Source organism: Sander vitreus, chromosome 15 (assembly GCF_031162955.1).
Source record: "Sander vitreus isolate 19-12246 chromosome 15, sanVit1, whole genome shotgun sequence".
NCBI classification, from domain to species: Eukaryota; Metazoa; Chordata; class Actinopteri; order Perciformes; family Percidae; genus Sander; species Sander vitreus.
The window spans coordinates 15,022,460-15,035,166 of NC_135869.1; the positions used below are offsets into that span (position 1 = coordinate 15,022,460).

General features: G+C 41.0%; 1 protein-coding gene across 1 annotated transcript in view; it reads left to right on the forward strand.

The window, feature by feature from the left end:
- The window catches only part of baiap3 (BAI1 associated protein 3), a 40,118-nt gene extending 32,397 nt beyond the window's left edge, over nucleotides 1-7,721 (forward strand). Inside the window, exons 29-34 of the mRNA XM_078270133.1 lie at nucleotides 1,971-2,042; nucleotides 2,133-2,216; nucleotides 2,536-2,656; nucleotides 2,750-2,873; nucleotides 2,948-3,153; nucleotides 3,342-7,721. Of these exons, the coding sequence (XP_078126259.1) occupies nucleotides 1,971-2,042; nucleotides 2,133-2,216; nucleotides 2,536-2,656; nucleotides 2,750-2,873; nucleotides 2,948-3,153; nucleotides 3,342-3,445 (711 nt within the window). The 3' untranslated portion in view covers nucleotides 3,446-7,721. The remainder of the gene's footprint in view (nucleotides 1-1,970; nucleotides 2,043-2,132; nucleotides 2,217-2,535; nucleotides 2,657-2,749; nucleotides 2,874-2,947; nucleotides 3,154-3,341) is intronic.
- Nucleotides 7,722-12,707: the final 4,986 nt, after the last annotated feature.

Sequence of the window (12,707 nt, forward strand, 5' to 3'; positions counted from 1 at the left end):
CACGCGCGGCTTCTTCAAGAATCAAATCCAGTGAGTAGTTGCTGCAATGCACATAAAGTGAGTGCGGGTTTAACTCTTTAAGCCGAGCTTGCACGCCTGAAAAACACCCTGATGTATTAGCTGCTCCATCAAAACAAAATCCTGCGATGCGTTCAATGGGGATGTTTAGTCTTAAAGAAATATCCTTGATGCAACTGAAAAGAGTTTCTCCAGTGCTGTCCCGGGCGTTATAAAATCCCAAAAACACAGTGTGAGGCTCCAAGCTGCTGTCAACATATTTCAGACTGCAGGAGAACTGCTCAATGGTGCTAATGTCAGTTGTACCATCATCTGTGAGGCCATAAAATCGGCAGTGCGATGAGCGGGCCGATGAACGATTTCCCTCTGGATAGCATGAGCAAACTTTTCAATTATTTCATTTTGTATAGTGTCCGACATCCAGTTGTCTCTTCCTTCTATTCACTTTCTTTCTTCAGGGAGATCATAGGTGCGCTCCAGCATCAATTCATACAGTATTCCTTTGTGTGCTGTGTCGCCCCTGAAGGCAATTTCCTTGCTGCCAAGGAATCGGGTGGTCCTGAAGAGAAGCTCCAAACAGTGTTGGGCAGTAGCTTTCTGGCATGAGCGCTGGATAAGCGAGCATCTATGGGGATGTCATCTAAAGCGGCCAACTTTTGTATTGACTCGCTGTGCAACTCTGATCTCTCATGCTCGTTAAATTTTTCAGTGGCTTTAAGCCAATTTGAAAAGCCGGCATTCACGAAGGGGTTGTCTTTCTTAAATTTGTCTCTAGGTATGACTTTTTTTCCGACTGCTTTCAGGCAAACAAAACAGAAAATATGATCAGTCTCTTCCACATAATGCAGCCACTGCCATCTAGCAAACCAAGCCGGTGCCACAAAACGTGAGAACGTTTCATTACCACAACGCCGGGCAGGAAATTTGAAACTGGATGTTGGCTGGAAGGGCTTGTCTAATCCAATCACGCTAGGTTGGGTTGCGGGTGCTAGGGCTGGGCCTGCCGGTGCAACTGCAGGCAGGTCAGACGGACACTCTCCTCACTCAGGCTGCTCTCCATTGTCATGGTTGCGGTACTAGTGTTCTTCTTCGCTGGTGGTGGTTTTCCAAAAAAACCCGAAATCCGTTTCTGTGCCATATTTCCTCCTCGTTTCTGTCATCAGACTATGTAAATTTACTAGTCTGCTGCTGCCATGGATGGATGTATGCTGCATGGAACGAGCGGGAAACCTCGGCGACCACTAGCCTGCCTGCCTGACGTTGACAACGTAACTTCCGAACCTGTGTTGATTAGGCCTCAAAATAATTAAATTAAAATCCAAAATACACGTAATAGCCTACGTATGTCAAAATCATTTCCTAAAATATTCATAAGGAATTTATAAATTGTGCAAAATATTTTTAATACATTTTTAAAAAATCTCTCTCTCGCCAATAGGGGGTGCTGCAGCACCCCCAGCACCCCCACTTCCCGCGGCCATGGTCAACTCTGTACAGATAATCATCACTACTGTTACCATCAGCCTTTAATTAGCTCTCTATGCTTGCTCTTGTGCAATCATTAACATATATTAGATATTTATGAAGTCGTTCAGTAGCAGTTCAGCACCAAAGTGAGTTCTCTCGAATTACAATGTAGCTTACATTGTAATTCGAGAGAACTCACTTTGGTGCTGTGTGTATATATGCATTGTGTATATATTCTAATGCCAATTTAGCCAGCTGGCGGTGGACATGACAGATTTGCATGTCAAGTCATGCTACACAAGAGGGCTGAGTTTGGAGTTTGGCAGTCAGATCTGGTGTTTTCCTGCCAGAGGTTTCATGCTGTTTATGTGAACAACATGTCTCGCTACTATGCTGAGACTTCATTCTATCAGAATTAGAGGGATGAATGTGATGAGTCCTAGCTCACAAGTTTTTTTTGTTTTTTTTTTACTGGATTGCTTTAGACCCTGTTGCAGTTCTTGCATGTGAAGGGAGAGGGTCTTTCCTTGGAAGACATGAAGAGTGGAGACTACAAGGTGGGACTTCTTGCAATTTGTTTTTAGGATTTATATCCTCCTACCTAAGGTGTTGTTAATCATTTTCCCTTTCTGACCGTGCTGCTTTAGGTTCTGGATGAAGAGCTTAGGCTGAATAAATGTTCCTCCTTTGAGCTGATTGAACAGTACTATCTGGAGAAGATTTCCCAACAGGTGTGTTTCCACTTACCAGGCTGACACTCTCATATTAGCCCTAAGGTGCACAGAGGTGTATTGATTGGATAGCGCAACACCCTGTCTTCTGTTGTTTTACCTCTGATTGAAAGTCTGCCTTCTTCTGGACTCTTGAAAAACATGATTCTGCCAGGTGAAGCAACATGCAGACTGATATATGCTTTGAATAACTCCTTCACCTTTTTTCTGCTGGGGGAAACTCAAAATGAGTTGTGCATCATATTTTAACATCATTTCAATGTTACTTCTCTTTTGCATCCTGATTATAATAATCCTCTGTGATAAAAACTTGTTTCAGAAAACACTCAAACATACCTGTTATGGTCGGATCAGTGTGAAGTGCTACTATGATGCTCCGGAGCAAAGGCTGACGGTGGAGATTCTGCACGCTGCAGATATCCTTGCACTGGATGCTAACGGTAAAACTGTAACAGTCAAAATAAAATGCAGGTTGTTGTTTTAAAGTAGATTTTTGTATTTTTTTTGTATTCACTGTTTCTGGTCCTCTTCAGGTCTGAGTGACCCATTTGTCATAGTGGAGCTCTGTCCTCACCACCTGTTCCCTATGGCCAAGAGTCAACGCACGCAAGTGAAACTTAAGACCCTGCACCCAGTATTCGACGAACTCTTTTACTTGTGAGTACTGTTTTCCTCTCTTCCTATTCCTGTTTGTGCATACCCTGAGTCTAATTTGTTCTTGTGTCTTCCAGCCATGTCAGTCCGGAACAGTACAGACACAGGTTTGCCTGTTTGACATTCACTGTGATGGACTATGACTGGCTTTCCACCAACGACTTCGCCGGTGAAGCCGTGGCTCCTCTCAGCGACTTTTGCTGGCCAGGGAGACCGAACGCCTCAGCCGCCGGAAAGAGCGTCCAGCCTTTCATCCTCCACCTGTCTCGCAGTAAACCCAGCGGTACATATAGCTCCAGGCTGTAGCAAGTTCTTTGTTTCACACAAACATAATTTGGGCTTCTTGGGAAACCAGAGGGTGTTGGACTGAGTTTCCAATTACTTCTCCAATACAACATGAAAAGCCATTCAATCTAGAGATATTTGTGTCAGGTGTCGGAACCACTCTCATCTGTTTGTTCTCCCCTCCAGAAAAGCCAATCATGAGGATGCTGGACGCTCGCATCGGTGACAGGGAGGCTCAGGAGTTTGTCCGCAGGCTGAAGGAGATTGAGAAATCAATGGAGGAGGAGTAAAAGCTGTCAGCGCTGCCTGTGTTGGTGTTTTCTGACCACGTCTTGCGACATATGTGCTTTTGTACTGGTATCATGTTTACAATATTTGAATTTTTTCCAATGTTATTGTTTGTTCAGTAATTATACCAAAAAAAGAAAAAAGGAAAACAGTAAAGCTTAACACTGTTTTCTATCTGGGAAATGAACATCCTGTCACTGTGCAACCTTATGCTGTCTCAGTTAAACTATATTTTAGAATTTAATGGATAGTTGATCCTGAATGTTACTAGTCTATATTTTTTGTAATGAGGTAATTGTTATCTTTGTTGTATGATCTTTGATATGATATATTTAACATTTCAGAACTATTTTGTGGAAGTAGCTTATGTATCCAAAAGTATTCAGTCAAAGTCTAAATCTATACCTCAGATATGCTCATTAGTTGCAGGGGAGTGTAATAGGCATTGAGACTTTTCATTCTCCATGGACATTGTGGAGATACATTGCATGAAAGCCTATTTAAGATGTGAAAGCTTGAACCCACATTGTATTCCTGATCATACAGTGGCTTATGAACAAACAGCTATGTGTAAAAAATACCTGTCATGAAGGAAATCATGAAGACACATACAGCTTTGGGGGATTGCACTTTCTGAGACTTAGTGTTTTAAGGCCAGACAGACAGTTCAGCAGCAGGGAGGCCTAATACTCCCCTGAGGCACAGGCCACGGCTCTGCTTCATTCGTCTTTTCAGATTGCTCTTCACAAAGCTCATGATGGGAAATTGAAAAGGCCCAGAACCTTGTGGAGGGAGGACCAATTATTTTAACTCAGTTGCTTCTTGCTGTCTGACATCAGCGAGCCAACATCTGTGCAGAAATGTATGTGACAGTTTCTTTTTTTTTTGGCACAAGTTCGCAAATAAGTTGTACAAAATCAGCACATTGACAGAAACAAATCCATCTGTCATATGTTAAGAATGTGTTGAATAATGAACAGGTTAATTTAGAGAACTGACTTAACTGACCCTTCTACAGCTTCATTCGCAGCTTAGCTTAGCACAAAGACTGGAAACAGGGGTAAACAGCTAGTTTGGCTCTGTCCAAGGGTAAAACAAATGTGCCTACCAGTACCTCTAAAGCTCACTAATTAGTACGTTAAATGTTGTTTATTTAACCCAAACAAAAAACTAATTGTGATAATGACCGGGCACAGTGACTTACTGGAGTCTCTGCTGGTTGCCTGGCCACCTCATGGTCATGACAAGACCCCTGAAATTATTAAATTATAATATATAGACAAATATTCAATACAGATATTAAAAAATGTCAACTAGATTTTGCCACCCTGAGTGGTACCGAAGAGTGAAATGTCCATAGCTAGCCAACGAACTAGAAGTGACTGCGCCCAGTCAAGAAATAGACCTGCACATAACCCCCATAAAACCACAATGTGTTTTACACTTCAGCTTTTGTACGGCTCAAACTCTCAGTTCAGTTCAGTCACTTCATTATCGCAGATGGGAAACTTAAGCTTAAACTCTGGGCAAGAAAACGAAGTGTATTTCCCAAAATGTTGCCAACCAGCATTAAAGTCATTACCAACAAGGTTCTTTGCTTTTTAATGTTATAATTTATTTAAGATACTATTTCAAGTTTTAGTTGCTTAATTTTGAAAAAAAATACTTTTTTGTCAACTTTAACTATTGTGTAAACAAGAACACAGTCTAACTAAACAAATACTTAATTTGTGAAATAATTAATCACTTTTGCACCTTGCTTCTCCTCCTCGGGGAGCAGAAGCTATATTCAGAACCATTCATACTTTCATGGTTATGGGGATACACCCTGTTCCTGATAATTGAAAGGGAGAAAATACATCCTGGCGTCCCCAAAGATTACACAGTGTGTTGCACAGTTTGTGGCCAGATGGTAGCTAATGGCAGCTAATGAGCTCATGTAGTGTTCAGAAAGTTCTGGAAACAGCCATTAAATGTGGCAAACCCATTTTTTATCCCAACTTTAAATCAATGCAGGCTCATGACAGGCCTTACATTTGAGTTTCAGTCTCTGTGTGGGGCTTAATCTCTTGAGGTAAAGAGAAAGGAAAAGCATAATGAACCTTTGCAGTGGCATAATTATACTTAAGGGGTAAGGCAAGACCTCGCTCCCTGCACCAGCTCTCATTGGCCTGCCAGGTATAATTCAACACCATGCTCTCACCAGTCCTCCAAAGCTGTGTGTCTCGTCTGTGACTAAAGGGTAGGGATTAATATTTTCGTATAAAGAAATAATAAATAATTCTATCGTAGCAAGTCTAAAGGTCAAGTTTCCTGTAGAGGCTTTCAATTAAAGCAGAATTAGGTTTACATCTAAAATAGTTAATGATTTTTTAAAAAACGATTTTACTTCATACAAAGTCCTGGACTAACGAGCTTAATTTCAGTCAGCTGTGTTCGTCTTCTAGTGAGAGTGTACTCAGCTCTCACTAACGAGGTTAATATCAATCACCTGTGTCGTTGGGCTGAAGCTGCTCATGAGAGCTGAAACTGGTTCCAAAAACCCCATAATATAGTGGAATCGAAAACAAAAAAAAACCAGATAAAACATTAAAAGCATGAAAAATACTTAATGTCTCTACAGACTGCAAATGTATAGAGGTTTAATTTAAGCCCCTTTAGTCCTAGAGAAACTTTAATCTTCCTTTCAGGAAATCGTTCCAGTGCAAAACTGACTTAAATGTAGGACTATTTTCAATTAATCTAGTATATTTAAGCTTAATTCCTGTCCAGGAAACTGGCCCTTACTGTCACAAATGTAGCTTCAAGTTTACAACTGGTAAAAGACAAGGCAGTTATATGCATCTAAAAAAAATGCAGAAGAGGAACACTCCTCTACCCTACATAAAACCACCCAACAATAAGAAAAAACGGGTATCATGATGTTGAGTTTCTGTATGCACCTTAAAAGGATTTTAGTAATATATACAAATCAGGCCTTTAGGAGTTGTTAATGAATGATGCCACTTTAAATGTGGCACTTGTATTGTATCTTAATGACAACACAACAGAAAATAGCAACAGATGTGTAGTGAAGAAACACTGGAAAAACACTGTAGCAAGTACCGAGAGCTTAGCACCTGAGATTTCACACCGACAGCGTTTTGTCAGTGATGTAACTTAACAGTAGCTGCTTGTGTAGTGCTTTGTCGTTACTCTGTGAAGTTGTGAGGATGAAGTACGCAAAAAAACATATCTATGCCTGAAGAGTGTGCTGCATTGCAGGGACTGTTCAGTTGATCAAGAAGCTTGCCTTACTTAACAGGAGCGAGGAATCCTTTCAGTCCATCTGAACAGCACTTGCTTTTACGTTTTGTTTTTAAGATATCGCAGGCAGAATTTGTCTTAACAACTGTTACTGAACTCTGTCATTGTTAGTATATTAATATCTGCTGCCATCTTTGTTGTTAACAGTGCTGTCCTAAACAAGCACAGAAGTGCGTCAGTATATTTGAATAGTTAATGGATTTGAGTGGCAGTGATATTTTCTCTAAATTACTTTAAAACCAGATATTCTGGCCAGATGTTTACACAAATAAATTCAACCTCACTCTGAATCTAAACCGTTATATAATAAAAAGTTAGCTAATATTGTATACCAAAATTTATACTAGGGTCACAAGAAAACTTTCAGAGGTAATTTACACATTTCTAACAGGGACAGTTTTAAATGGAAAATCTTTTTCCAGATTCTTTGTGAGGAAAGAGTCTTTTCCTATTAAATACACTTGTCTATGTTCAGTCACAGTGTTGTAGATGTCCTTATGTTGCCCTTAAACAGGCAATCTGGTCAGTATTACTTGAGTAAAGTGATTTTAAAAAAATTCAAAGAAAGTATTCTAGTCTTTAAATGTTCAGTGAAGTCAGTTGTATTATCATATTCATTTCCTAATAAGTGGATTTCTTAAAAGACTAGTCTTGCTGGCCATAATTTAAAAAAGGCAAAGGATATCAGACTAAATTAACAGAATAGCATCACAATGTAATGTCATGACTGTCAGCACTGACATGGACATATTTTATTTAAGGTAATAATTTAGAAATATTTATTGAATTGAGTATTTGGTTTTGTCGTCTGCTGTCCAAATTTAAAGGCAACAGCTATTGAAATGTATCTTCAAGAAGCAAAACACCTTCAATTTGTTACCGTAAAAGTGAATTATTTGTCCTTGAATTGTAAATGCCTGTGTTGCTGTTTACTGGATTATACCTTTGGGAGATGTCTATCACCTTAAATAAAGATTGTATTTAAATTTGAACTTGCTGCTTTCACTGACATGAGCATAATGCATTTGAATAGTAGCAGGGATATATGAATAATAGTTTTAATATGTCTAAATGAACAAGTGGAGTAATTCATGCACCTGTTGTTTCTAGGCTTTAGTGTAAATACATGTCACTGTCTGACACTGACCTGTTTCTCTACACTTCATCTTTCCTACAATGTCATCATCTGCCCGTTCAATCTCCCATGTTCCTTCTCTCTGTCTCTCCGTCTCGCCTCGACCTTTAAAATTACTTCCCCTCTGCAGCAGCTATACCTGCAGATCAAACGCATCCTGTCACACCAAAGCAACCCTAGAGAAAGACCACATACAAATAGTGGGAAACAGGAGTGTTATTATGTCCAGAGATCATAGGGCCAGAGGGCTCACCCTGACATAACCATTTTACTGTCCACGTTTCTCAAAGAGCTCCTATCATAGTAGATTAGACAAGGGTTTCTCATAGCTGGAGGATATGAGTGTCTATGAGCACTGGTACTCTGAATGCTGGTCGATACATTTTAATTCAAAAGGGTATTGACTAGTGTGCTGTCTCAGGTGTGGAGAAGACCTTTTCATCTAGTGCAGACATCGTGCCCTCTGGTCAGCGCCTGCACCCACTACATCCATCGGTGCACCTGACAGCTCTCTGCTGCTTAAATGTCTCTGCAGCTGGGAGCTTCATATAGGTTAATAATGCTCTCACTGGTTCCCTCTCATCCATTCTGAATCGTAAAATACCAGCTGCACTTAGTACATGTCAGATAAAATACATGTGAGTTACAGAGAGGCTCAAGAGACAGACATTTTCATTAGGGACTTCTGAGTTTAACCACTAGATGTCCTCGTAATTTTACAAATACTTTCTTGAGAGTGAGTCATGCTGGTAGTCCTCTGATTCCTTACGACATTGCCATCAGTCATGGCAGCACAGAGCAGCAAAACAAGACTCTATCCCCAGATAGCCTCTTAAGGCTCATCATCATCCTCATCCATCAAGGGGATGACTGATTTTAAATGTTTGCAGTGGTAGAAAGAGACTAAGAGCATTCACTCAAGTACTGTACTTAAGTACACTTTTGAGGTACCAGAGCCCTTCTACGGAGAGCCTGTTCACTCTCTATTAAAGCAACACTAGCTAACTTTTCCCGCTTCGGTCCCCCTACAGGTTGGAAGCAGAATTGTCCATTACATTACATTATGCAAGTTTGCCAGATCGGGTAGCGGATCTGTAGTTCGAATGAACTGGACAATGTAATGGACAAGTCCGCTTTCAACCTGTAGGGGGACCGAAGCGGGAAAAGTTATCTAGTGTTGCTTTAAGTCCCATTGTACCAAATTTGGTTGCAGTTCCACCAGAGTTCCACTGGGGGTGATCGCGGGCGAGTGCAAAATGAATGGGACTCTATGGAGCTAGACGGCTAATCTGTCTCTTTCGCCTGATTGTTGTTGAGAAATCTCAGATTTGATTGTAGTTTTTACAAGTTCAACATGGTTGAATGAATGATACTTATGTCCTTTCGATTTCTTACAGGTTGAGTCGTTGTTGCCCATAACACGCTAGCATTCTGCTAATGAATGCCGATTGGTCAGTGAAGGACTGATTACGACCAGAGATCCTGCTTGATGGCATCCGAAGCGGAACCAGAATGTTCTATGGGCGTGGTCTTTAAAACATTAGCAAACCAAAACTCTTTCTAGCATATATATTGACAGGAGGAGCCTAACCTGTCAGCTGTGGAAAGGAAGTGACTCAGAGCTTGCCATAAAGCAGTTTCTCGTATGACGTCAATGACATTTTAAAAGGCTTTTTAGAACAAAAAAGCGACTTTAAAAAAATCTAACACCCAGCAGTGTGTATTTTCTTTGCCTCCCCTTTGAATGCAACATTCAAATTACTAGACAAAAAATGGTTTTGAGGGGTATAGATCCATAGACCTCCATTCATTCTGCACTTGCCCGTGAACGCCCTCATATAGAACCAGAGTGGAACTGCAACCAGTTCAGAAGCCAGAAGTTTTCCTGAGAGTGGAAGTTCTCCCTTTATTAAGGTGCTTACACACCAACCAGACGGCTGACCGATGGCAGAAAAGGCAGTCAGACTGATCAGTCGGGTCCCCGAGGTCCAAAAAAATGCCTCAAAACACACTGAGGCGACGCCGACTTGAGCGTACGCTCTGTGCGTGCACGAAACGTAATACGTCTCCATAGCAGCAGGCGGCACTGCTCTGTATTGTTTCCCAGAAAATGAAAACCGGCAGCTGATAGGACGAACGCGTCACGTGGGTGTTTTTTCTCCGGAAATTCACAGCCAGACTGTCATGGCGGCTTGTTCAGAATACGATCTTATATTGTACTAAAATAGTTCACTGAAATGTGTTTCTGAAAACATTTTAAGCGAGAAATAAGCCATACAGTTGCTGAATCTGTCTTCATTTCAGATCGACAAAGGTCAGTTTAAAAGATTTTCGTCAGATTTTGAGAGGCTCATCCGCTCGCCATTTCCGGGTGAGGCCCGACTGCCCTGTCTCCGACTGAACATGTCGGGTCGGCCAAAATGAAGGCCGACGGCTCCTCCGACGGACGACGGCACGGAACACACCGAACAGACTCGAGTCACCGAACTCGCCAGACGGTCCGACAGCCAATAATCGGCTCTGTGTGTCAGCGCCTTTAGACATTCTCTGGAGGTACTTATACTGTACTTGAGTATTTAAAGTGCTCATATTATGCTCATTTTCAGTTTCATAATTGTATTTAGAGGTTGTACCAGAATAGGTTTATGTTTAAGATTAAACTAAATTAAGATTTAATTTTCAAAAAACACATGGTACTGCACATTGCTGCAGCTCCTTTTTTCACCCTGTGTGTTGAGCTCTCTGTTTTAGCTACCGAATGAGGCATCTCACTTCTGTTCCATCTTTGTTGGGAGTCGCACATGCGCAGTAGATACTCACTTAGTCAGTGCTTGGGCATAGACATTAGTAACGGGGAGAGTGTAGACTAATGTGACTGGATAGAATCACGTGTCAAAGTTATGGCCATGGCGGCAGTAGTTCAACCATACATGTTCGAACCAGAATCGGATCCTGAAGAAGGAGGGGAGTCTCCTGCAGAACCTGAGACTCAGAGAATTCAAATGTTTCGGCAGATGACGTAGATGGCCCTGCTGATTTTGACCAGTTCACCCAGAGACAGGAGGCAGGATACATTCAGAAACCTGTATCTCACTCAAAACAGCATGGATGTTTTTTTTCCAAGTTTGTATGCGTGTGGAAGCACCAGAGACACAAAATAACACCCCAAATCCCAGAAAAAAAAAGAAAAAAAATTCATAATATGGGCACTTTAATATAAAATACAGCCAATAATCAATTAATTTATGTATTTTATAGGTTAAGATGAGACTTGATTTATTCATTCATTTGTTTGACAGGGACAATGCACAGCTCCTAGCAGTACCAGAGTTAGCAATACGCTAATTTTCATCTGTATTCCCTGGGCAGGAAACAGAGAATAACATCTCTGTCACAAGGAAAACGTAACATTGATTGATTGATTAATTGATTGACTATTGGGTAAATTCACAAGCAAAATTAGCCCTACCATTCCCACCTGTAACATTAAAGTGATGTTCACATTAATGCATCAATAATTATGATCCAATAATGAAATGGGTTTGCATTTATGGGTATGCATTCTGCATAATGATTACTTTTATTTTTGGTAGCCTACTTTTCAGCTATAGTGCATAGTTTCTGTTGTCCCTATGAGGAATTCTAAGTAATGACAACAACACTGTCGGAGCATCCACATGACGCAAGCCCTCAGTGATCGTGCACCATGATCTGCAATTCACGACCACATGCACTAACATGCACGCGCGGCTGGACCAGCTATCAGCACGAAGATCAGAGAAGTGCAGATACAACACTCACAGTGTGAGTGGGACTTCATTCTCTTCTCAGGAGGCCATTACTCCACTACTGTATATGTTTACAAAGCAAATATCTGTTTGCTTCTATATTAATGCTGAATATCGAGTATAGCCCCTTTAAGTATATGTTGATGCTAAAACCTTTGTGCTTTTACTTAAGTAAACAAGAACCTTTACTCTTTACACTGGGGGTTTCCCAAGTAACTGCTGCTAGTTTAATTATTTAAGCTACATGAAAATGAATCAGCATGTCTCACAACTATATCCAACATATTGTGGCACTATACTACAGCTTATATAGTTGAAAATAGAGGGGCAACTATGACTAATCTTGTCATATGGACAAACTGCATTAATGCACTTTTGAGGTCCTTATCTAACTGCTACAAAAATAAATTAAAAATAAGTATTCAAAAGTACTTGTGATGTGGGAGGCTGCAGTGAGCCTCCCTTGTCAGGTGTTCTCTAAGTTTTGACCGCAGGGGAGAGAGGTTCGGAGCCTTCAGCTGGTGTTGATCCCCAGGAATGTTGGCAGAGACTCTGCATTGCTGCTGCTCCTCTGCTGGCTCTGGCAGATACATTTAACAGCACTGTGATCCCGCGGTGTCTTATCTTCCCTCAAACAACCCTAATCCTCCATACAGAAATGTTACACTCCAGAGCCTGTCCCCTCCCACTGGAAAAGTTCGACCTGGAGCCCCCACACAGACACTCCTTCCACTTTTTTTTCTATTAAAGATTTTAGATCACACACCTGCAGATTCCCTGACGTGGCACTGTGTGCGTTTCCTTTGAAGACTGACAGCACAGGTTTAGTCATGACACTGCCCCTGATGAATTTACATCTGCCAAGGACGATCATTAATTTAAACTATCCAAGCTATAGTGTGTACAGTATGCCTGTGTATCTGCATGTGCTTGCTTGCATGCATTAAGTTATTTTAAGTGTCTTCAAAGAAGTGAAGGAAGGAATACTTCTGATGCACTAACAAAAATTCCCTCCTTTGGAAGTTCAAGTGAAAT